Genomic DNA, 27,049 nt, shown 5'->3' with positions numbered 1-27,049 from the left:
ATAAATCAAATAGCCAATGCTATTAGCATATTCCGTGACAGAATTGAGAATATACTACACAATGAGCTTGACTGACGAATATTCTGCTCGGTGAATGCCAAGTCTTCTGACACATGATCAAAAGCGCAACAGGCTTCCATTGTTTGATGGAGATCCAACTGGTTTCCTTGAATGTTTCCTAAGCCAGGATGAGTGTTGGGTTCATCATTTTGAGCCAGAGGCAAAGAGACAATACATGCAGTGGAAACATCCCTTTTCACCTGCTCCAAAGAAAGCCAGGGTTGTTTTATTTGCAAGGAAGGTGTTGTGTTTATTGACTATCTTCAAAAGTGCCACACGATCAATGGACAGTACTATGCTAACTTTCTATCAAAACCGAATGGCCATGAAAACTGACGAAAGCGGTCTTGTACCATCAGGATAATGCGCCAATACAAAAGTCCTTGAATTCAATGCCTGGTGCGTGTGACTGTGCCTTTGAACTTATTGATCACCCTCCCTCTTCTCTTGATTTGGCACCATCTCACTATCATCTATTCCCCAGCTTCTGAAAACACTTGGTTGGGAAGCAGTATCGCTGTGATGATGACCTCTTATTTGCTGTTGATGAGTTAGAAGTGTATCGACTGAATAGAAGTGTATTGACTGAAGTGTATGAACTGAAAGGGGGACTATGTTGAAAAATAAACCTCATTTGGGGACATTCCTGGAAAGAACCATTGTTAGCCCATGTATATTTCAGCCGACACTTCATTTGGCCTCCTTGGTATATACGCCATTATTTCAGCTGTTGATCAGATATCGTCAATAACTGTATCGCTGCGGAATTTAAGTGGTTCATTCGACATTCAGCTATCAACATAACAGCTGTCAGAAACAATATTTTTGGTGCTGAACTTAACATTCAATAAAGATTTATCTCGCAAATTTATGTGGCTTGCATGCATAATTTCACCATCATATGCACAATTCAAGATAACAACTGCATGTTCAGTCAGACAAGGCTAAACATGCAATTTTTTTTTTTTTTTATGATCTATGTACAAGTGTCGATCATAAGGAAGCAACTATTTAATATAGATTAATATAGATTGAACTCACTGAATTATTATTATCTTCAACGTTATTATCTCACTAAACATATATATAAAATGATACGCTGGTAATTATGGTCAGTCAAGGTTGTAACAAAACCAGTATATTACGTATGCTTATATTGCACATATATACATAGATGTGCACACACACATACACGTGTATGTATGTGTGTCTGTAGTGTGTATTAAATGTATATATATATATATATATATATATATATATATATATATATATATATATATATATATATATATATATATATATATATATATATATATATATATATATATATATGTAGATATGCAGGGCAGGGAATCGTCAATTAGTAATAAAATTAATAATTAACAATTTTGCCGGGTAGCTCAGTATGAAAAAACCTTTTCGGTAAAATCATTTATAATCATAAATATATAGGGATTGACAGTAACCTGCTTCTCCAACATACTGAGAATTCAGAAATAGCAGCCAAAGAACTACTGATTCCAAAACTCCAAATTATTACTCCAAATTGATAGCGATATTTTTGATACACACAGAACAAAAAACAAGTAGAGAAGAGTGAAAAAACCACTTCACTCTTCTCTACTGTTTTTTGTTCTGTGTGTATCAAAAATATCGCTATCAATTTGGAGTAATAATTTGTAGTCTTGGAATCAGTAGTTCTTTGGCTGCTATTTCTGAATTCTCAGTATGTTGGAGAAGCAGGTTACTATCAATCCCTAGATATTTATGATTATATATATATGTATATATATACAAAGGCAGTAAATGTCTCTCTGCTATCTAACGGTATATAATACGTATATGTATTCTGAAGGATTGCAGGGAGGAATGGTGGCGGTCATGAGGTTCCCCAATGGAAGCTGACTGTAGGGGAATTCCCTGCCCAGTCAGTGTGGCGGATGCTTACCACTACTGGAATGAGAGGATAAAAGCGAAAAGTGTCTGTGCACATGATGGAGAGGCAGCCGAAAGAACCTTTTCTTGGATATGAAGCAAAAGAGATAAACTGGAACTCAGGGTGTAGGAGTGATTTAGCTACCTTTGTTGACCTACAAACGGGAGGCTGTTAAGGTTCAAAGTCGGAACACTCGGTGATCGTTGGATACAGTCTGATATTTCGTCGCTCTATTTACTTTGGGGAGTGAAAAAGAAGAAGCTTTTGTAGATATTATCAATAATATATATATATATAAGTTCGTACGGGACTTTTTTCTATGCGGGACTATTTATGATACACACTGAATTGAATTTCATTAGGGTGAGAGATTTTAAACTCACTGGCCGACAAATTTCTTAATGTCTGCCTCACGTGGTCTTGATGTCGCATGGTCAAAATTAACGTGAGTTATTTAGACATTAGCAGATTTATTAGAATATTTAGCTGAAGATCAGAATGGAGTATTTCATGCTCTTAATTGTGAAACGTCGTACTAAATTAACGAAAGGCAAGTTGTTTTTTTACTCTTCTCTTCTGTTTTTTGTTCTGTGTGTGTCATAAATATCGCTATCAATCTGGAGAAAAATTTGTAGTTTTGGAATCAGTAGTTCTTTGGCTGCTATTTCTGAATTCTCAGTATGTTGGAGAAGCAGGTTACTGCTAATCCTTATATATTTATGATTATAAATGGCTTTACCGATAAGGTTTTTTCATACTGAGCTACCCGGCAAAATTGTTAATTATTAATTTTATTACTAATTGACGATTCCCTGCCCTGTATATCTATATCTATATATATATATATTATATTTATCTTATGATATTTACTTTACTTTATATTATACTCATTTATTGTGCTTTTAATTATTAATTTTTCTATATGTGATAGTGGATTTTCATCGATGAGTTCTTGAAAATTGGTTATTTTCCGTAAAACTATATATATTTTATATATACTTTATCTATAAGGCTCAATTTAATTTTAATTTTTTATAAATTGATTTTAATTGAGTTTTTTACCTGTAATTTTGGATTTTGTCCCTAATAATATTATATATATATAGATAGATAGATAGATAGATAGACACGCATATATACATCCATCCATACATACATACATACATAAATGTGTGTGTGTGTGTGTGTGTGTGTGTGTAAACATATGAGGAGGCTCATGACTTAATTGTTAGGGTGTTGCACTTATGATCTTATGCTTGTGGTTTCGATTCTCGATGCTTCTGCTCCTTAACGATACAACCACTGGAACTAATCACCTTTTACATTAGGAATTCGTGCTTATTTTGTAATTTTCAGATGAATTCCAGCTATAAAACATACAATATATGTGTTTATCTACCCGATTGTTATTTGGTTTTTTTTTTTGGTTTTCCAGCACAATAGCAGCATTGTGAGTATCCAAATAGACTTACCTCCTATTACTTGCAAGAACTGATATTAAATTTATTGGAGGTTTCTTCACTTACCAAGTTTTAATCACTTAGTTTGGGAAGTTATTTTCTTAAATCATTCCTCAAAGGTAATAACAAAGTAACTTCGTTTTTTTTATCAAAGACTATAAATTATCACTCATTAGTTCAGTGTATAAAACATAGTTAGATAGACTTGGAATTGTTTTAGTTTCAAATATATAGTTTCGAAAGACTTGGAATTGTTTTAGTTTCAAATATATAGTTTCGAAATTCTTGTTATGGCTCAGAGTCCGAACACTCTATGATCATTGGATAGCGTCTGATGATACAATTTCTTCGCTCCATTTACTTTGGTGAGTGGAAAAGAAGTAGCTTTTTGTAGATGTTACTATACTAATAACATACATACATACAGACAGACAGACAGGCAGGCAGGCAGACAGATAGATAGATAGAGATATAGATAGATAGACAAATAGATAAAGGGATTAAATAGATATTGGTTGTCAAGTGATGGTTGGGGGACAAACACAAACACACACAAGTGCGCACATATATACACACACACACAGACAATAGACAGATATGTAGTTAGGAATTGATATGTACGTGTACGTTTGTGTATCGTGATGTGTACGTGTGTGTGTTAGTTGTGTTGGGTTTGCGTGCTCCATAATATTTTTTTATAGATAAATGATTGAAATCGATCTATTGTTACATCCATACCAAACATCGAGTGACAAATCGATTTATGCATGTTGCTACCAATACGTTAACATTTAAAACACTGACTATTCTCACAATCATCATTTTCACTTCTAACAGCAGTTGCTTGGATTACTTTGCGAGACTTCAACTGTGTTCAAAACCAGAAATCTAGATCACAAAGTTAATGACTATTGGCAATATTTGAATAAGCATAATAGGCAGTGTAGATATGCGAACGTATGATCTACATGAAATTCCGAACAGAGTTCAGAGGTTTGTTGTTATCGCTGGTGTAATAATATTTTATCTGTCGATAAGGCAGCAAAATATTAAATGCTCCATTTTCCCTCTGCAATAATCCGTGAACTATTCACTTCTCTAAGTAACCGCAACAACTGTAAAATGATACTTCATTGTCTTGAAGGTCTAAGTATCACAATATTTCGGCGTCAGTCCAGAACTCTAGAACAACCTGCAGTATGCACAGAAATATTTTTATTATACTTATTCTTGGTTTGATTATATCTCCAGTGTATATGAAAATGATAATTAAATTCACAAAGTAGATTACCTAGGAGATGTTGGTGAGTCTAAACAATTTTTTCCTTATCTCAATACAAAGTGAGAATTCTGGAGATGAAGAAGTCAAAGAAAGTCACAAGTAATATCTTAGAATACTATCCAGAAATGCATTATTGTTTCCGTACGTTAACGATGCGAGCACTGGAACTAATCACCCTTTACATTAACAATTAGAATTTATTTCATTAATTTTCAGATGGATTCCAGCTATAAAACATATACTATATTTGTTTATCTACTAGATTGTCATCTATTTTTTTTTCCAGCACAATAGCAGCATTGTGAGTATCCAAATAGACTTACGTTCTAATACTTGCAAGAGCTGATATTAAATTTATTGGAGATTTTTTTCACTTGCAAAGTTTCAATCACTTACTTTGTAAAGTTATTTTCTTAAATCATTCCTCAAAGGTAATATCAAAATAACTCTTTTTTTATGACCACAGATTATAATTTATCACTTATTTATTTGTTCAGTGTATAAAACATAGTTAGAAAGACTTTTGGGGATTTTTTTTTTCAGTTTCAAATACATATTTTCGAAGTTCTTGTACTGTACCAAACTACATTTTTTTTACAGAATAGCGCACAGCAGCGCATTATTATGGAATCAATCATTTAGTGTGTCATTTTACCACATGAAAAGGCGATGGATAATTGGACAAAACGCTTTTCTTTGTTTTCTTTAGGTTTTGACATAAAATTTTGCTACGGTCAGTAGATAAATAGATTTGTATAACCTATCCTGCCAAGCGTTATTTATTGTCATGTTTTACTGTATAAACCCCTCCGTAAAATGTTCTTCATAGGTATAGTGTACTATATAACTGCACCCACAAAATGATCAGAAATATACGCCATCTAATATAATAAATGCGAAAACTAATTTCTGTTTCTGTGTGCTAGTGTGTCACACTTTGAAACTCCCTCTCTCACTATTCAATGACACTTCCTCGTGCTGGGATAACAGTAATAGTAGGCATAGAGACAGTGAGGACAGTGGCAAAGACACAGACACAGAGAGAAAGAGGGAAGGAGAGAAAAAGAGGGAGAAAGCGGGAGAAAGCGGGACAAAGAAATTTAAGGAGAGTTAATGATGTTTTATTAAAAGTAGTAGTTTTCATGCTGGCGATGGGAGTAATGATGAGAGAAAGAGAGAGAGAGAGAGAGAGAGAGAGAGAGAGAGAGAGAGAGAGAGAGAGAGAGAGAGAGGGAGGGAGAGAGAGCGGGCATGTGAGGGAAAGGGAGAAATGATGTACAACTATCCTGGACAGAACTTTGCCCCTCCTGTTCGTGCTTCACAGCGTTCAATACATACACACTTCCCGTCCGGCTGTACAGCCTCTTTACTTGTTTGTTTATTCACCGTTTCGTTTTCTTGTCTTGTTTTCCGTCCGCCACTACCCTCCGCGAAAATAATTTAATTTGTGTTCGTGGGAAGAACCATTTCAACGATGCGTACTGCCTTAATTCTTCGAAACGCCGGTGTTTTAATGGTGGCAGCTGATGAAGGAGATGTTTCTATGTGGCTTGCTTGTTTGTTGTACCTTATTTATCATTTTGTCCATGTTCTTTTGCCACGTCATGAACCCAGTTATGTATTTATATGTACATGTAGATGAAGGTATGTACATACATGTACAGATATATGCATATACTCATATATTGTTTATATATATGATAAACTTTAATTGAAATACAGTTTCCCCACAATTAAACATATCTAATATAATAAATATGAAAGTCAGTGTGTCAGTGTGACACACGTTTTCAACTTTACTCCTAGATGCCGTAGCCCAACATATCAGACCATTTTGGAATCAGGCTGACTCCGTGAGTAAATTAAAAGCATTCCGGACCGAATCCAGACCTGGAATCCTGAAATTTTGGATTCTTATGTTTTCATTACTACGATTGTTTACGGCGTTTTTTTTTTCTTTCTTTTACATGGTTCTTAGCGATGAATATGATCATCATTGGGACATGACTCCGTAGGAAGCAATTGCAACAAATTCTCCAAAACAAGTTAGAGATCTGTTTGTAGATCTTCCCATTCGGGGTTAGTTGCTTAAAAGTTACGCACTAGCTTAAAAACCAACCTATCAGGAGCTTTTAAGTTACTTTTCTAATACGTCTGGCGAGCTGGCAGAGCGGTTAGCGCGACGAACAAAACGCTTAGCTCTTCTGGTTCTTTGCGATATTTTTACAGTAGACAGTTGAATACATTTGTGTGTACATCAGAGAAGACTCTAACTTCGACATTGACGCATTATTTGATTCAGGAACAAAGCTGATATCATTCCAAATAGCTCTCAAGAAGTCTTTTACTTATGCATCGATGTCTATTTTCATTGGCCGGTTGTTAACTAACACACATTACTATTCCATTGTCTCTTTAGCTATTTCTGCTTTTCCTTTTCCAAATATTCGTGTGGTATCAGCAAAGAAACTATCTTATTTCCAAATTCAATTAGTTGTTTTGCCCAAAAAGCTTGGCAAACTTCTCACCGAGAAGTATATATTGAACATTTTGATGGCTACTGCATATTAGCCAACTTTCTCTGTATTCCTGATGCTACCGCTGGTTACAACTGCTACAAAGCGAGGCACTGGCGCTTGAAGAGACGTCAACTACATCAGAGCATCAATCAGTGCATCAATCTAAGAAACTAAATTCAATATTTATTGCATATAAAGTTGGAGGAATGATGGAAGGGACGGCGAGTACTACTTTCATGAGTCATAGCGTGTGTGACAGTAGTAATATAGGTAGTAGTGGTAGAGAATGCAGAATACCATTCTTTGCTCGATTACATTGACTCCATCTTTTGACTGTTACTTCAAATTAAGTCGATTAAATTGAATTCACCACCTAACTAGTAATTTAATTTATCGACCCGGAGAGAAGTAAAGTATAGTCAGCCATGTCAGGCTTTGAACTCAGATCATAAAGAGCCAAGACGGTGAACTATTTTCCCACAGTCTAACGATTCTGCCTATAAATGCGCCCAGTTGAAACACTGTCATTTTACCCTCCTGTTAGTGTGAATTTAGAATCACATTATGCAATGTTTTCATTCCCTTGTGGAATAAGTTGGATACTAAAGCAGATTTGCTTGCTATTTCGAGCAGGATTACCTACATCCTAGATACTGTATTGTTGCCTCGGAAATAATTTGTTGCTTCAAATATAATTGGAATACATTCATGTTTTCTTCTTCAGTAAGTGTGATGCCCAAACCTGGAATATGAGCCAGAAGAGCTAAGCATTTTGTTCGTCGCGCTAACCGCTCTGCTAGCTCGCCAGACGTATTAGAAAAGTAGCTTAAAAGCTCCTGATAGGGTGGTTTATATAGTTGATAGATAGATGGATAAACAAGCAGACAGACAGACAACCTTCGTTTACTACTTGTTTCAGGCAGTTGAAAAATAGCTCTGTCAGTGCCAAATAGCTTTAAAACGAATTTGAAAATCTTTGACGCCTGGAAAGCGAAAGATTACAATCTCGGTTACTTTAAATGGCCCTATATACAGTTCTTCTGCTCCCTCTGTGGTTGTGCATGCTTAGAAATGTCAATGTACAGATTTCAAACCAACTCACATGCTTTTGTATACGATCAATAAAGGACAAGTCCTGCAGCTTTTATGTGAAACAAAGTAAGGAAAAAACATTACCTGCATCTTTCATATATTGACACACCCACAATGTCTATGCCCTGCATGGAAATTTCGTCGATAAACATTTTGGCATAGTAATTCGAAAGCCTAATATAATTACAAATCATTAAATCATTAAATCTATTACATTTAAATTGCTATCTCCCTAATTCCCTAATTACAGAGATATCATTTTAAAACCGTATCAGTTTGGCTACACAATAGTGTAGGTGTGCATCTGCATCACTGATGATGCATCCCAGAGCATCCATGATATGTATATCATCAACGTATATACATATGTATACATATATGTATGTATGTGTGTATGTATGCATGTATGTATATACGTATGTATGCTTGTATGTAAGTATTGAGATGGAAAAGACTACTAAATAGGATAAAAAGATAAAGGGAAAAGAGAAAGACAGAAAGCAGTAAAGAGGAAATAAAAAAAAGAAGAGAAAGAGATCAAGACGTAACGAATAGATTAATTAAAGGAGAGGTGAATTAATGTGTAGACAATATCAAAATATCAAAACATAGATTTATAAATTATATAAAAATACAATATTATATAAGTTATATTATTTTTAAACAAATATAAAAATAAAAAAAAATGAATTTAAAATACAGATATAATTATGATTTAAATTTATAATATAGGATGAAAATGAATACATTGAATTAAATACACTGAGCATAGCTCCTTGGATAACTATTATATTAAGAGCTACTGCTTACTAATAAACATATTTTGCGTGTATTTTACCTGTTCCACTCCCTCAATTTGAATATGTATATGTATATAGTATTAATAGTAATCAGGTGAACGGAGATATTCCACATCTATAATTTTATTAAACAGCTATTTAGAGCATTCTTTCGTGGAACCAACGTACGTTTCGACAGCATCGACCGCACACTGTTAGATGTGCATGCTGGGGTTCATATCGATATACTATCATCAAGGTCATTTCTTATTGCCATTCGAAGCTAAGCTGAAGAAATCAGGAAGCGATCTGAATAAATTGTTTTTTAGGTGTTGCTATTACTATAAATAGTTATATGTTCAGTGATCCATTATACATCTCAGCTAAGCTTCACCTCATTAACACACGTACATCTGATATAAATTTGCTTTACAGTACAAATGGTAATGTATGGCATTTGACAGATGATGTGAATTGTGAAATAAAAGAAACTAAAAAATCATTGATTAATTAAACGCTACGTTACAAAATACTATAATTATTCCGTAATTGTCGAAACAAAGTAATCAATTACTTCAATTTAGTCTCACTACATAGTCATACATAGACATACACACATACATACATACATACATACATTCATACATACATACATACATACACATACATACATACATACATACATACAGCAAACAGACAGATGAATAGACAGATATACATATATATTTATATATATATATATATATATATATATATGTGTGTGGTGTGTGTGTGTGTGTGTGTGTGTGTGGTGTGTGTGTGTGTGGTGTGTGTGTGTGTGATATGCATATATATATATATATATATATATATATATGCATATATATATATATATATGCATATATTATATATATATATATACATATATATATATATATATATATATATATATATATATATATATATATATACACACATACCAGCTGAATAGCCCATTCTTTGCCAGGCAATTTTTACAATAGAATGTCTTGTATAAATTGTTATTTATTCCACTTCAGGGCATGCCTACCTCGTCTCCCCCTGAAAGCTATGTATTTTTGACTCTCACCTCTTTCTCTCTCTCTCTCTCTCTCTCTCTCTCTCTCTCTCTCTCTCTCTCTCTCTCTCCCTCTCTCTCTCTCTCTCCCTCTCTCTCTCTCTCTCCTCTCTCTCTCTCTCTCTCTCTCTCTCTCTCTCTCTCTCTCTCTCTCTCTCTCTCTCCTCTCCTCTCCTCTCTCTTTATCACTCTTTGTTACTGCCTTTCCGTCAGACTAATACTTTTTGAAACACTTCTCATTTTCTCATATAATTAGTCCAACACCCCTGGGGTGCACATTATATACTTTTATTGGAATACAATCAGCCTATTATTGAACTAGATGTTAGTGTAAGATGTATGAAAACTTTCGTGAATATTAGTTCGCTGGCTCAGGAACTAAGATGGTAACAGTCAGAGGGACAGACAGAAATTGCCATTTATACATATAGAAGGCAAGTATCGATACTTCTCAGTATAGTTGCTACGTTCATCTCTTATAGAGATTTTCTACACACACACACATACATACATACATACATACATACATACAAACATGTGTGCATGTATATAAAGTGAAGATAACTGAGTATAACAATTTCATAGCAGGCATTTCAAACATTAGAAATGTTACTTGTTCCTCAAGACGTCAGCGAAGTCTCTTCGTTTCAGCGAATGATTTACACTCCATGTATCAAGTTCACTATTTCAAATGTTCTACCTGATTTGGTACATTTACATGTCATTCTATACATTTCATGTTACTCCTTTCCTAGTATAACATGCATTATCGCAAAAGCTTCATGCAAAATCGGTTGGGATATTATATTAGTTTTCATTTCCATCAAGAATATGATACCACTATTGGCTGATTAAACACAGTTGTGTAAGACACACATGCAATCACGGAATTTGCGTGACGCAGACAATTTTGCACCATTTCCTTAATGCGATTCCACAGTTTGCATAATATCAGACTTCACATATTAAATGAGCAGCTGATATATTTTTGATGTTGTTAAATTCCATCCTCCTCCTCACTCTTTCCCTCTCTCTTACCGCCTCTCCTCTCTCTCTCTCTCTCTCTCTCTCTCTCTCTCTCTCTCTCTCTCTCTCTCCCCTTTGTCGCTCCCCTTTCTCTCTCTCTTTTTCTCTGTCTGTAGTTATTTAATTCATTAATTCTTCACACACACACACACACATGCATGTATATATATATATATATATATATATATATATATACACATACATCTATATATATATATATATATATATATATATATATATATATATATATATATATATATATGTACGTAAAAGTGAACGTTGGAATGAGTGCTCGGTTAATAAAATGTGTACTTTATTAACCGAATTCTCAAGAATATACCTATTAAAAAAGCAAAACGGTTTACCTGATTTACTAAAGCACTTACTGACAGTAAAGTTTTAAACAATATCCCTACTGACAAGTAAAGTGATAATTAATTATTGTTGGTCATGTGATCGTTGAACTATTATTAAATCACATGTTATTAAATCACATGTTAGCGCGTGTGACAAAACGGTCAGCTTCATTCCTTCTTGCTCCTTATAGCCGGGCTGAAGTACCACCAGTATCAAATTCACCTCTTTCCCACCCCAACTCTCTTACTCACTCACACACACTCTTCCCCCCTCTCTCTCCCTCTTTCTTGCGCGCGCTTGGAGGGGAAATAACGAAGATTTCATTATCAACGAAGATACCATATCAAGAGCATAGTCCTCGCTACCGATGTTAACATTGGATCGCCTTACAAGAGAGAAATATCTACGCACATGCATCACAGCTTCGCTCTTCAGTAACGCAAATGCACAGACACTCATTTATATATTATCGTTCAATTACGCACGAAGGTTAGCGTGCGAGATCAAATACAGATTAATGGAAAGTAGTAATTATGCTTAAAGAGATACCTGACCAAAGAATAACTGTGATGGAGTGAAAAACACTATGATACGCAAGTATGCCATGGCAAGAGTAGAACCTAGAACGTTAAAAACCCGAACAAATACTGCAGGGAATTGCCATTATTGTTGTTATGACGATTGTAATAATAATAATAATAATAATAATTGTTTAAAATTTTGCCACAAGGGCAGTAATTTTTGTGGAGAGGAGGATGAGTCGATTGCATCGACATCAGTGTTCAACTGGTATTTATTTTATCGATTACGAAAGGATGAAAGACAAAGTTGACCTCGGTGGGATTTGAATTCAGAACATAACAACGAGCGAAATACCGCAAAGCATTTCGTCCAGTGTGCTAACGATTCCCCCAGCTCACCGCCTTTATAAATGATAATAATAAATATAATCCTTTCTACTATAAGCACAAGGCCTGAAATTTTGGAGGAGGGGACTAGTCTGCTGCCAGTTGCGGTAGATTTCTCCCTAAAGCTCACCGAACAAGTCTGGCAGATGAGTATAAAGCCCGAATGGCAGACCCTCCAAACCCAGAGACCTATCTTTTGTGCAGCTAGATATCGCCTCCCGAATACACTGCGAACCGAGATAATAGTCCATGATGATTTTTTCAGATTTTCTAAATAACTACCAGAGGGAGTTTGGAGAAAATTTTGTATGCAAAATTTAGCATTTGCAGCTTTTAGTTTTTGTATTGATCAACAATTTTCTTTTTCAGGTGAACAGAATTAATAGTCGTAATATTGATATCAAAAGATGGGGTTTGGAAAAGATCTTACAGATTATGAGAGGAACCAGATTATAAAAGAAATAGGTAAAAGCAAGAAACTAGGTCATGTGAAAGCAATTCGCAGATATTTACAAAATCCCAAATATCGGAATGAGCGCAGTGATAAAGGCAAGTCCCGGACAGTCACAGCGCGAGACATTTCCCATCTCAAGTGATGCTTACTTAAAAATCCAGAATGTACGACTAAAGCTTTATTTGAAAATGTCTCCAAAACAACCAGAAATAAAGTTCATTTTGCTGATACATCGGATCCCTGGCATAGACTTGGATCAGATCTCATAAAGCAAAGCAAAAACAACGTAGTTAAAAAGTGGCCACCCTGTCTGTCACTGCGCCCCAGTTCTTCTCCACTTGGAGATCCAGACCGAACCTACAGCAACAACAACAACAACAATAATAATAATATGGAAATTTATGAAATTTTTAAGAGTATCTTCGGCAAGATGGGACTAACTATCATAGCTAAGATATCGAAGTTTATAAGAAGTTTTAAGAAGCTATATTGTATTTTATCTATAAACCCTGTAACGTATAACGTATATAAGACATAGTGTCTATAAACATAACCATCTCAAAGTTTTAGTACACATAGAAAGTACTAGAAAAAGCTTACTAATTTTTGTGGGGAAGTGTTAAGTGACCATATCAGCAGCACTATAGGCACAATGCCTGAGATTTTGGGAAGAGGACTAGTCGATTACATTGACCCCAGTACTCAACTGCTACTTAATTTATCGACCACGAAAGGATAAAAGGCAAAGCCGACCTTGGCGGAATTTGAACTAGAAAGTAGCGGTAGACGAAATGCCGCTAAGCATTTTATCCAGCTTTCTAACGATCCTGCAAACTCGCTTCCATAATAATAATTATTATTATTATTATTATTATTATTATTATTATTATTATTATTATTATTATAATGATTACAATAACGATGATGATGATCATCATCATCATCCTCATCATGGGCCCAACTCCCTCTACCCTTTTAAGCGGACAAATTCGAACAAACATTATAGATGAGCCAAACAAACAGCGCAGCCACATTTAATCATCTGAGATCAGAAATATAATTTTAATGCTCACCAAAAGCCTTAATTGTTTTTTACGATTGCTGACAACTCATAGTAGAATATAGATTATGACTTAATGAGATATGTAAAATAATTATGCAAGAATAGAAACAGTAAAATCAATCAATTAATTCTGTGCATCACAATACAATCCCATGCACGCACAAACGAGGAGACGTACACATGTAAGTGTATATATATATATATATATATATATATATATATATATCTGTTAATGGTCTTCTGAAGCTTGTACCAGATGGCATGAATTGTGATGAATGAAGGTACTGAAGAAGCTAAAGTATGGTTGATTAATTAAGACTCACGTGACAAGTTATCTATAAAATAATTAATTTCCTAATTATGGAAGCTACAATGCTATCAATTAGTTCAGTTTCTCTTTCTCATTTCCCCATTGCATGTATATGTATATGCGTGTGTCATTGTAAGTATGTAAAAGTATGTTGTTTATTGAAGCAAACGGTTGTTGGATAGTTCACATGACGGTTTTTCTGAATATTTCTATTTCAAGTGAACGTCGAATTGCGTTAGAATTCGTGATTAGATCTATAATTGGTTATGAATATGTAAGAAGAGATGATAGTGGATTAGCATGTGATTGGCAACTTCAATACGCAATATGAATCACAGAAATGTTAAAGCCATTGACTTCGTTTTTACTATAATGTAAGTTTTAATAAGTTGTAAGTGAATGAAGACATTTGACATACATAAGAGATTTCATACAAATGAAGGTGAAACCCCCAAAATTAAACAATTTTCATCAATCGATATGAATAAAAATGTTTTACCAAGTCGAATAATCCCTTTTCCTATGTGAGGGTTGAGAAAGTAACGTATCGTGCTCGATACTTCACTATCGTAAGGTACCGCCCCTCTCCGCTTTGGAAAATACTATATGTATAAACGACTAATAATCCTTTCTACTAAAAACACAAGGCCTGATATTTGGGTGGGGAGGGGACTAGTCGATATCATCGACCTCAGTGTTTCACTGGTACTCAGTTTATCGATACCAAAAGGATGAAAGGCAAAGTTGACACGGAGGAGTTTGAACTCAGAGTATAAAGACGGACGAAATGCTGGTAAGTAATTTTTCCAGTGTGCTAACGATTGTGCCAGAACCCCGCCTTGTAAATGAGTAGTAATACTATCTGGCCTTGCTTAGGTTTATAGGATGTATTCGAAAATTTCGCATAGGTTTTGGTGTTCTGCTTCAAACGATACGTGTCCTGTTGCTCAAATTTCGGGTAGCCTGGTGTTGAAATGCGGTCAACAAATTAGAATGTACATTCACTTTCATACATCGGTTTGAATTTTTGGCACAAGGCCAGCAATTTCATGGGAGGTTCTAAGCTGATTCAATCGACCCCATAGCTCAACTGGCAGTTATTTCATCGACCCCGAAAGCATGAAAGGCAAAGTCGATTCCGGCGGCATTTGAACTCAGAACATAAAGACGGATGAAAAGTTGCTAAGCATTTTGTCCGCTAACTTTCATATATTAACATTTACAAGGAAGCAGAAAAACTTCGAATAGATCAAGTAATGATGAGGAAATTTTAGAGTTTTTTTACACGAAATTTGCCCCATTATCATTTATTCCGCAGTCTTCAAAATCATTTGGATAAAAAAAAATGAATCCTGTAGACGAGGTCAGAACATTACTGAAGGAGTATTTTTCGTCACGGACAAGTGAAATTTGGCAGAGGGGCATTGCAAGTTTACCAGATAGATGGAAAAGCATTATAGAAAATGAAGGAGAGTATATGTTATATTAAAAAAGAACTCCATTTCTCTTAGTTTTGGAAAAAAATACAGGTATAAAAAAACAGCATTATTGATGGTATGACCCAACACGCGTGCGGGCGCAATTTGGTGTTACACTGTTGGTGATGTTCGAACGTTCTTATTTTGTAAGTCTACGTTCTGAGTTCAAATTCCGCCGAGGATGAATTTGCCGTTCATCCTTTCGGTGTCGATAAATTAAGCACCAGTTGCGTACTGGGGTCGATATAATCGACTGGCCCCCTCCCCAAAAATCGCGGACCTTGTACCCAGAGTAGAAAAGGATATTTGAACGTTCTATTTGAGATCCAGTTCAATATCCAAACATGTAAAGGTAGATTATTTTATCGATCTTCAGAGTAAATAATTTTTGTGATCTCTGAGCCAGAAAAGGGTTAAACAAGAAATTAACCAAGCAGTCTACTGTGCCAAATATCTTCAAAATGTCTCTGCAAACTGTTTTCTTCTATTATCAGAAGACACAAATGCGATATTAGTCCCTATTTTATTATCCTGAAAGAGTATAATAACAGAGTGAATCTCATCAATGTTTCAACACACATAAAGGGATGTAATTAAGTGCGACAATGTATTTTGTTAGTTCACCTGGGCTTATTTGAAAACAAAAGAAAAAATCATCTTTGTATTTCTTCACAGTTACTGCCGCATGGAATGTATGGACGGTTGCATAAGTTTAATTTCCTGTTAATTATGTTAACTACGGTATTGTGTTTGGTTGAAATTAGTCACCGGGAACAAATTATCGAGAGAAACCTTTGAAATGATAATTGAATAACTATCATTTGTGCTGTCATACACAAAACCTAGATGGAATATTCTAAATAGTCCTGCAACAAACTTCGATATTTGATCTCCATAAATATGTCCTTTCAATTATATCAAAAGAGTTCTGATTCTCTAGCACGAAATTAGAAAGAACCAGACGATGAATGTTCTAAAGGTGTAATTGTAACCAAGGGTGTTGTTTCTAAGTGTTATAGGTGAGAAGGCTAAAAAATATATAAACGAGGTATAAAATTGCTTTAATAATTATAAAATATTGATCGATTTGTTCTCATAATTATATTCTATAATTGCTTTGTGCTTGAAACGTCAATCTCATTCAATGTTCCAAGTTAATCTCTATAAAAGCGACGGATTTTGGATATAATAATTATCCAGTTTGCAGTGGTGACGCTGAAAGAAATGGTATAAAATCGCTTAGATTGTCTTGTAATGTATCAGTAGTAATTTTCTCGTTAAATCAAGCTTTAAAATTATACAAATAATTCAGAACTGTATTTGAATATTTCTAAATATCAATGAATAATTCTAATTATCAATATTTCTAATTAATAAGGCGGTGGGCCGATAGAATCGTTAGCACTCCGGTAAAAATGCTTAGCTGCATTTCGACCGTCTTTACGTTCTGAATTCAAATTGTGCTGTGGTTGACTTTGTTTTACACCCTTTCGTGGTTCACAAAGTAAGTACTAGTTCTAGGGTCGATGTAATCGACTTAACTCCTCCCTTGAAATTGCTAGCATTGTGCCAAAATTTGAAACCAATACAGTAATCCCTCGCCATATTGTGGTTTATTATTTAAGCTTACGTCGATCCCTCCGTGTTGTTGCTTTGCATTTATAAAATATATACAAATTATAAAAATACTAAAAAAAATACCGTACAGTATTGTTTATACGTCGCAGATTTTCTCCTATCGCGGTGGAGTTCGGAACGTAACACCCGCGATAGTCAAGAGATTACTGTATTTATAATTAGTAAGGCGGTGGGCAGGCACGGCGGATGAAATGCTTAGCGGGGATGACTTTGCCTTTCATCCATTGAAATTACAGTCTCCGATTTGTAAATTACATTTAGTTCTAAGTTTTAACTCCTTGGCCTCCTCTAAATACAAAGGATTGTAACATTAGATTAGGAGTCAGGCAAATTCAAACACCAAGAGATCGAAAATCTTGCAATAAGTTTAACATGTAAGAATATTTCTCATTTTGAAAGTATAGCTAGTTAACGTAACTTCAGTACATTGTTTGTATTTATTTCATCTACGTTAGAATTATAAAAGTGAAAATCAGTGGCAGCTTGGTTAGAACGCATGGCTTTTGGCACAGCGACTAAGGTAATCTGTCCTACATTGCCTTCAGTAATAGTGGTCGTGGTAGTGTTGGTGGTTGCTTGCGCGGTGGCGGTGATGGAGGCTTGATGGGTTGGTGGTGTCGGTGCTGGTGGTAGTGGTGATGATGGTGATGGTTAGAAGTATTTTATTAATTTTCAATTCGAGCTGGAATTGATTTTTCACTTTATATTTTTTCCTTTGTTTTGCTTTGTTCGCTTTTTGTTTCTGTTATTTTATGCGATTTTCTTGAGTTAATTACTCTAATTTGTTTTGTTTTCTCTCTCTCTCTCTCTCTCTCTCTCTCACTCTCAGGATGGAAAATGCAGTCACTCATCTACCAGGAATGGCTAACAGAACAGAAGAGACAGACGTGAATGTCGCAACAATTAGCAATTCATCTGGCGAATACGAGTGGCGAGTTTACGTGCTAATCTTCCAGCTTTTGACTTTCTCCGTTCTTGGAAGCATCGGAAATGCTATTGTGGTTTATATTTATTCCAATAAGAAAGAGAAAGTAACATCTAACATCTTCATAATAAGTTTAGCAATTGTCGACTTATTTACCTGCATGGTTGTGATTCCGTTTACGGTGATAGTGGAATCTCTTGAATACAAGGTCGTCTATGATGGCTTTTGTAAAATGTATTTCTTCTTAATAACATCGAATGTTCCATTTTCAATGTTTATTATGGTAGCTATCGCATTCGATCGTTACTTTTGTATTTGCCATCCTTTTCTTGGAGTGATGACCGTAAAGAGGGCGAAAATCCTTATTTCCACACTTGGTCTCTCAGCAATCGGCCTTGGCGTCTTCACCAGTCTTATGCATGGTATGTATAAGAAGTATGAAGTACCAGGTGATTATAATACAACCGTTGGCTTAGAGATACGAACTGAAACCTACAACGATACTTTGTTATTTGGATACGAAAATAGACTTAAATCATCTCCTGTGCCAAGTTATACTTACAATTACTCTGCTGAATGTGGCCCTAACATTATCATCATAAATGAATCAACACGCAAAGCTTATCAAAAGTTTTATTCATTTCTATTTTTGGTTTCCTTTCTAATCATTGCTGTACTTTATGCTCTAATTGTAAGGTTTGTTGTACTGAAAAGATCTTGGCGCAACAAAACCAAATACACAGCTCCCACGTCTACTACTGTGACACAAGATACCGTTCTAGATGAGACGTGCGAAAATAATGCAACTGAAGCAACAAAAGCGGGAAAGAAAGATACAGTGAAAAATGGAAAAGATGGTGCATCAAAGAGGACTCAGCGAAAACACGATAAAGTTAAAGAACGGACTCAGTCTTCAAATCTGAAAATTGCCGGCGTACTTTTTGTTGTGACGTTAGTATTTGTCATAGCATTTCTTCCAGGCTGGTTAATGGCGCATGCAGTTCTCCCACAGAACAAAATTGTATTTTATATGTATTTTATGTATAATGTTGCCAACCCTGCTATATATGCTTTCATGAATCCAATTTTCAGAAAAGACATGAAAAAAATATTGCATTGTACATAGAAGGGTATTACAATAACGGATATTTAAATACATGTACTGATGTCTTAATTTCATGTACTTCTTCCAATATAAGGTACTTCTTTGAAAATATTGGTACCTCTCTTAATATATAGAAAATGTATCCATATCTATCACATATTTTCTATGAAACTTTATCAATAATTATCTGACCTCATCCTTTCTTACGCATATTGAATGTCTATATGCCCTACAAGTCTACTAACACATTCTCCACTAGCTATGAAGTTAACATATACAAAATATAACTCATGCTTCGCCAAACAGTGTAGGAATCTGATACGTAAAACACACAGATCTTAATCTATTTCCACTTGTCAGTCACATTCACACAAAGTTATATGATTATAATTACCTGAATGCATATATATGATACATAAATATTGCAAACATTTGCACGTGTTCGTACTTCAAAGTATCTTGTTAACACAATGTACTTAACATACAATATGTTTGGTACAGAAAAAGTCAAAACAGAATCATAAATATTATAACACCGTATTTTACTAACATTTGCACTCTCAAAAATTAACAATACTACTCAATACACAAAGTACACTTTAAAAATAAAAGAACATGTTTGTGATTTCATAGAAAATGTGAACTTAGAACGTTCGAAGAAACTGTCAATTTATTATCAACGTGAGTGGAAATGCTGTACCAGTTTAGAATATGAGAACAGTTTGTGATCGCTTTTCCACTTATTGTCGCTTTTGTATTAGGATACCAGTCGTGGCTCAAACAGTGAAGAGCCTATCTAGTTTCTTCTTCAAATTTTTATGTTTGTAGTCCTAGAACGGTGAATCATTGTTCGCAGTTGAAATACCATCGAAAGCAAAATTTGGCTTCCATCACCACCAGGTCGACAGAATAAATAAATAAATGATAGTAATCACTTGTTTCTTTTCAGCCAGTGTTGTCGATTTATCCGTCAACAGAAAGCAGTATGTACACGAAAAATGCTAACACCCGTGATTCAAAATGAGTAGAATCCCAACATGCAAAATATAATGTCCATAAGAGGAAGAGAATGAACGGAATAATACTTTGTACAAATACCATAGTTGCCAAACTTATGAATCAGATTTAAAATACTTCAGCCTATTTAATAATATATATTTAGTCGAGCAAATCGACCACGGCATTTATTCTTTGTAAGACTAGTACTTATTCTATCCAGATCCATTGCCGAACCGCTAAGTGACGGGGGACATAAACACACCAGAATCGCTTGTCAAGCAATGCTAAGTGGACAAACAGACACACAAGCATACACACACACACACAAACATATATTCGACGGGCTTCTTTCAATTTCCGTCTACAAAATCGACTCGCGCGGCTTTGGTCGGCCCGAGACAATGGTAGAAGACACTTGCTCAAGATGCCACGGAGTTGGACTGAACCTAGAACAATGTGATTGATAAACACAGCCACTCCTTCGCTTATATATGTTATATATATATATATATATATATATATATATATATATACATATATTATATAGATTTACATATATCATATATATTTCCATATATTATATATTTTTATATATTATATATATATATATATATATATATATATATATATATATATATATATATATATATATGTATGTATATTATATATTGTTTTATATATATATATATATATATATATATATATATATATATATATATATATATATATATATATATATTATATATGTATATATATATATTATATATGTATATTTATATATATATATATATATTATATTTATATATATTAATTATATATATTTACATATATTAATTTTGGACATTAACACATGTCAACAAGTATTTTAGAATGTGCTCTTGATAGTAACACTTAATACTAAGTAGTTCATCTGTATAAATAGAAACGTTTTTTTCTAAATACAGAGTATATACTTACAGAAATGTTTTACAATATATATGTCTCTTAAAAGTGCAGTAAAATTTATTTACTCTGGCTTTAATGTTTCCCGCATTTCAAGCCTCGCAACTAAATGCCGAAAGTCCTAGTAGCTCTCTCAGAATTTTTATAACGCTTAGTGAATGAAAAACAAGTCTTCAAGTTTAGTAGGTTAATTTTGATATCGGTAGCATGGTCCACTATGATCACACCTGTTCAAGCCAGGGATGCATTGATCCGGTATCTCTCACTGAAAATCCTTTTTCATAACACACCGCTAATAGATTATATCTATTCAGCCGGTTGTTGTTACCTTTATTGTCTCAATCATCCAACGTTATTTTTCTTTCTATTTTATAGACTTCATATACTGCTCAATCATGTACTCGAAGGACTCAGCGTAATTGCTTCCTTAGATCAAGTAGAAACTAACATAATACAACTCCTATATTGGATCTCTTGTATTTATTAAATTGATGTGAAATTCTCAATTTTGTAGTGATACGAAACATTCCTTTACAATTCGCCAATAACTAAACAAGACAGCGTCCCTGTGAATATTCTCTTCGATATTATATCAAATATATTATTATACAAACAATCAATTCACCAACTTCGTCATCGCCAACCAAAAAATGTGCAGAAACATAGGATTAATTATATTTAATTCGTCTGTCTGCAAATTCTAACAAAGAATTCTCTACTAATCGTATCCCTAATACAACTATATACCCAACTAATTCTTCACTGTCTTCAGAAATTCATAAAACATTCTCGAAGACTATTTGCCAGTCTCATTGTCAGTTTTCTTTTATTGCTTTTGCTACTGTTAGTATTTCGTTTGAATTTACTGTTGTTATTGTGTGTATGGAGTGACAATCTTCGAAGATAACGTAGAAATAGACAGGCATATATGGAACTATATATTTCGTCCTTTCGTTTATTCTTTTTAAAAAAGAAAATTGTGAGTCTGCGACTGGAAATGGAATTCCTTAACCAAATATGATGGACGTGAAAATATTTAGAATATATCGATTTTGGTCAAGATTTATTAAATATTTCTAAGATTCCTAGATTTAGAAGATTTAGTTTGGCTCCTTTTTATTTTGCATTTATTTCATTATCTTTCACATCATTTTCTTTTCATTTTAACTTTACTGTATAATCTGAATTACAGAATGTGTGACATAACATTTGAATTCGATTCGCAAATATTAATTCTAGAACATATATACCACTATTAAAATCGCAATTGATTGTAAACAAAACAAAAAATTAATTAACTGCCAAAGACTTGATGTTATATTTCTAATATTAATTCGTATTCTGCAGTATTATATTTGCAAATAGAGCTATTTCGTTACTACACGTAAGAAGAAGTAATGATGATCATCACATTTCTAGCGGATTCAGTAATTAATCAGAATACTGTAAGATTTCTTTGAGATTGAATTCTATTTAGAGTGCAATATTATTAAAATATAAATTGGAGCTCGATCATTATGTATTCTATAATTTTCTGAGTAATGCAACAGTTGCATAATTAACTGAATGGTATAATATGACCATAACAATATTATGGTGTTTGTAGTCGTTGGTTTTAAACAGAAATGAAGCTATTTTTATTAAGTTAAATAATGCAATTTGGGGCAAAGCTTCACTTTCTTTGCAGAATATCCAACAGATGTGTTATTTCATTTCATTGGTCATAAGCAATGAAGGACTTTCTTTTCAAGCAAAATATTCGATATTTCAAATAAGGACCAATATAAATGGTTCTAAAGGCTCTTTGATAAATACAGAGCATTCAGCTGTATATAGTCAGGAAACTAGTGCTATGTATATCCTATGTGTAACTGATTAAACTTCAACTTTTAAAATAGGTTTCAATAGAGCAGATATTTTTCTCATCTTATCACACAACGCCACTAAAAATCAAATATATTCATGTGCTGCAAAACAAAGAATTTGTATATATTCTCCCACCCAAACAGAAATTGTACATATCACTCACAGTTCATGAGGTATCTATGAATAAAGTTAGCTTCAATAATACATGTAGCTATATGTTCTGTATCTTTGATGACGTTTATAGCGATTTAACAATAACGACCGGAGAATGGAAGCTATGCAGCTGCTACAGTATAGAGATGATATGTGAGAATTTGTTTGTTGTCGCGGTGAGTGCTGGGAACTATGCCATAATGGAATCTACATATCTCTTGTTACTGCTTCAGGCTCGTGTATATTTGTCTGTTGCTATGTCTGTTTATACGCACCCACCCACACATATTTATTTATATAAATATAAATATACTTATATATGTGTATATGTATGTATATGTTTGCATATATATATATATATATATATATATATATATATATGTGTGTGTATACATATGTATGTATGTATCTATATATATATGTGTGTGTATATATATATATTTACAGAGAAAGAGAGTTACATAAATGTATACATGCATAAAACACATTCATATACATATAACACGTAGATACATAAATGCATACATTCATACATTCATTCATAAATGCATACATAAGGTATATTTTGAGTCACAGAGAGCATTGAATTACACAATGAAAATATAATAGAAATATATTCTAACAGACATCATATAGAATATTTTGAATTAAATTCCTTATGTTTATTAATACTGAATCTAATTTTCAAAGGTGTTGAGATAATTCGGTTTTCTAACAAGACAACATCAATAGACAACATTGTAATTGTATCTCGCTGCAACTAGCGACACATTTGTATCTCTAGTCCGACACAAACAATCTATAAGCTTCACTTCTTTTTCTCGCAGGACAAATGAGGATATTTTACCGTATATTACTGTTATGTATTCCACAAGACCCAGGGCGCTAAAATTCATCGGTATAGGATAAACACGGGCAACGGGCAAATTATGCAGCAGAGGCTACGATATTGGATTTGAGAGAATTCAATGTTACAAAATAGATTAATATATAATTATTATACGAAGATATTATTTAAAGCATTGATTGTATTTTGTATATATATATATATATATATATATATATACACACACAGAAGTAAACATACACACGCGTGCATATATGTATGCACAACATTAAATTTATGTCTATGAGTGTATGTATATATATATATATATATATATATATATATATATATATATATATATATATACATATATAAAGAATATATGTATATATTCTTTTATTTCTTTCAGTCATTTGACTGCGGCCATGCCAGAGCACAGTCTTCAGAGATTTTAGTCGAACATATCACACCCAGGACTTCTTTTAAGCCTAGTACTTATTCTATCAGTCTCTTTTGCTGAACTACTAAGTTACGGGGACGTAAACACATCACCATCAGTTGTAAAGAGATGATGGGGGGACAAACACAGACACAGACACACTCATATAGATATCTACATATATATATATATATATATACGGCGGGCTTCATTAAGTTTCCGATGCGCGTCACTCTCTAGGTTTTTGAATCCAATGAAATGGCAACAAGCAAGCAAAACCAGGTAAGACGGGCATAAACTATAAATATTGCAGCGAGTTTCGATTATTCAAAGACATTTTTAATGCATGATGATATCAAGTAGCCTATTACTGTGGACGGGCTTTAGGTGGTTTGCTACAATTTTTATCCGAATCTTATTGAATTATGTGTGTATATATATAGCTTGCTTACCAACCACATGGTTCTAGGTTCAGTCCCACTGCGTGGCACCTTGGGTAAGTGTCTTCTACTATAGCATCGGGCTGACCAAATCCTTGCGAGTGGATTTGGTAGACGGAAACTGAAAGAAGCCCGTCGTATATGTGTGTGTGTATATAAATATGTGTGTGTGCGTGTGTGTGTGTGTGTGTGTGTGTGTGTGTGTGTGTGTGTGTGGATGTTTGTATGTCTGTGTTTGTCCCCCCAACATCGCTTGACAACCAATGCTGTTGTGCTTTCGTCCCCGTAACTTAGCGGTTCGGCAAAAAGAGACCCATAGTATAAGTACTAGGCTTACAAAGAATAAGTCCTTGGGTCGATTTCTTCGATACATATATGTATGTATGTATGTATGTATATATATATATATATATATATATATATATATATATATATATATATATATATATATATATATATATATATATATTCGCATATACATTTACATATTAGTAGTAGGATAGTATGGAACATGTTGACAGAAACCTCATATTGAAAGAACAGCAAAGGCCTTTGGCAGCCTAGAATTTGAAGCCTGGTCACAGCACCATATCAAAACTCGTCAATGTATATTACTCATTTGATCGTTCCGTGCTATTGTTTTCTTCTGAAACTTAAACAATATACACGCGCCATGTAAAAGATTTGAGAAATTTCTCCACAAATGCCTCTGCCACATATTCAGAATAAACTAGTCCTCATTCATTCCTTATATTGAGCTTCTTGACGAAGCTAGGCTCACATCAATCCAAGCCATGCCTTTTAGGAAGCAATGACGATAGACAGGCCATTGCATCTGTGTTGATGATGATCGCATTCCCCAAAAAATGCTTTGTGGTGAACTTATGCTGTGAACAAGAAAAGATTCAAAGACTCTTTAAAATCAATTTTGAAATGGTTTAAATTATGTTTTTAAAATAAATGTCTTGAATCACTTTTGACAGATAGGAAAGCGTGTATGTGGTGCGCGGTGTGAAAGATTTTGAGCTTGAGAGAATCAAGTATGCTGCAACAGAAACAAAATTTCCTAAACTCGGACGAATATCTCATTTATACTTTCGAAGTTCCTTATGCTCAAAATATGCATATTTTATGCTGGGGATCGCACCAGCGTACTCATGCGAATAAGGCTCACGTTAGCTCTTGGAATTTTATTCTGAATGGCCAGTTTCATTGCAATGTCTTTCATAAACCTGCAAGTCACGTGAAGGATCGTAGCGCTTCTGAAACATACATAACAGACAAGACTATAAGGAAGCCAATGCTGAAATGAGACATTGCCCTTTCAGAATCGAAATATCATTTAAGACGCTCGGGAAGAACAATTATAGGTACACGAAGTCAAACCCTGCTAGAAGCAAGCAGCCACCATACATATGTATACTTATATGTATGCATCAATATATGTATATATGTGTATATACATGTGTGTGTATGAATTTGAGTGTGAGTGATGTTTATGTATTCATGTATGTATGCGAGTATATACACAATACTTCATGGCCGTAGAATCTTTTGAATTCATCTACTGTTTCACATGTTTTGTTTGTTTATCCTGCTATTTTCATTCGACGGGATGTCTAAAAATCGCATTTTTCTCTAATTTAAGCTTGGCAGGGTTACCAGTTTCGTTACCGGCGATCGGACTATGCATAGGTTGTGCAAACTTACGTGTTTCCCTGTAGGAAGCCACTGGTTATGAAATATATTAAATATTTGGTGTTTACATCAAATGTTGTAAAATATATGTGCGTATGTGTAAGTGTGTATGTTTGAAAATGTGTGTATTATAAATAATTAACTGCACGCCCTGTTTGTGTTCACGATTCTTGATGTAAATGAGAAACTGATATCCCCTGGACATGGTACAGTCCATTG

The 27,049-nt window shown here is 34.0% G+C and overlaps 1 protein-coding gene across 2 annotated transcripts in view; it reads left to right on the top strand.

Moving 5' to 3' along the window:
* LOC106870937 (uncharacterized) overlaps window positions 1-20,415 on the top strand; it is a 99,329-nt gene extending 78,914 nt beyond the window's left edge. For both annotated transcript variants that reach the window (XM_014917180.3, XM_014917181.3), the window contains exon 3: window positions 18,267-20,415. In XM_014917180.3, the coding sequence (XP_014772666.1) occupies window positions 18,267-19,488 (1,222 nt within the window). In that variant the 3' untranslated portion in view covers window positions 19,489-20,415. The remainder of the gene's footprint in view (window positions 1-18,266) is intronic.
* The last annotated feature ends 6,634 nt before the right edge of the window (window positions 20,416-27,049 follow it).

The sequence above is a fragment of the Octopus bimaculoides genome, chromosome 12 (genome assembly GCF_046866305.1).
Source record: "Octopus bimaculoides isolate indiv1 chromosome 12, ASM4686630v1, whole genome shotgun sequence".
In the NCBI taxonomy this organism is placed as follows: Eukaryota; Metazoa; Mollusca; class Cephalopoda; order Octopoda; family Octopodidae; genus Octopus; species Octopus bimaculoides.
This window is presented reverse-complemented; position numbering and strand designations above follow the sequence as displayed.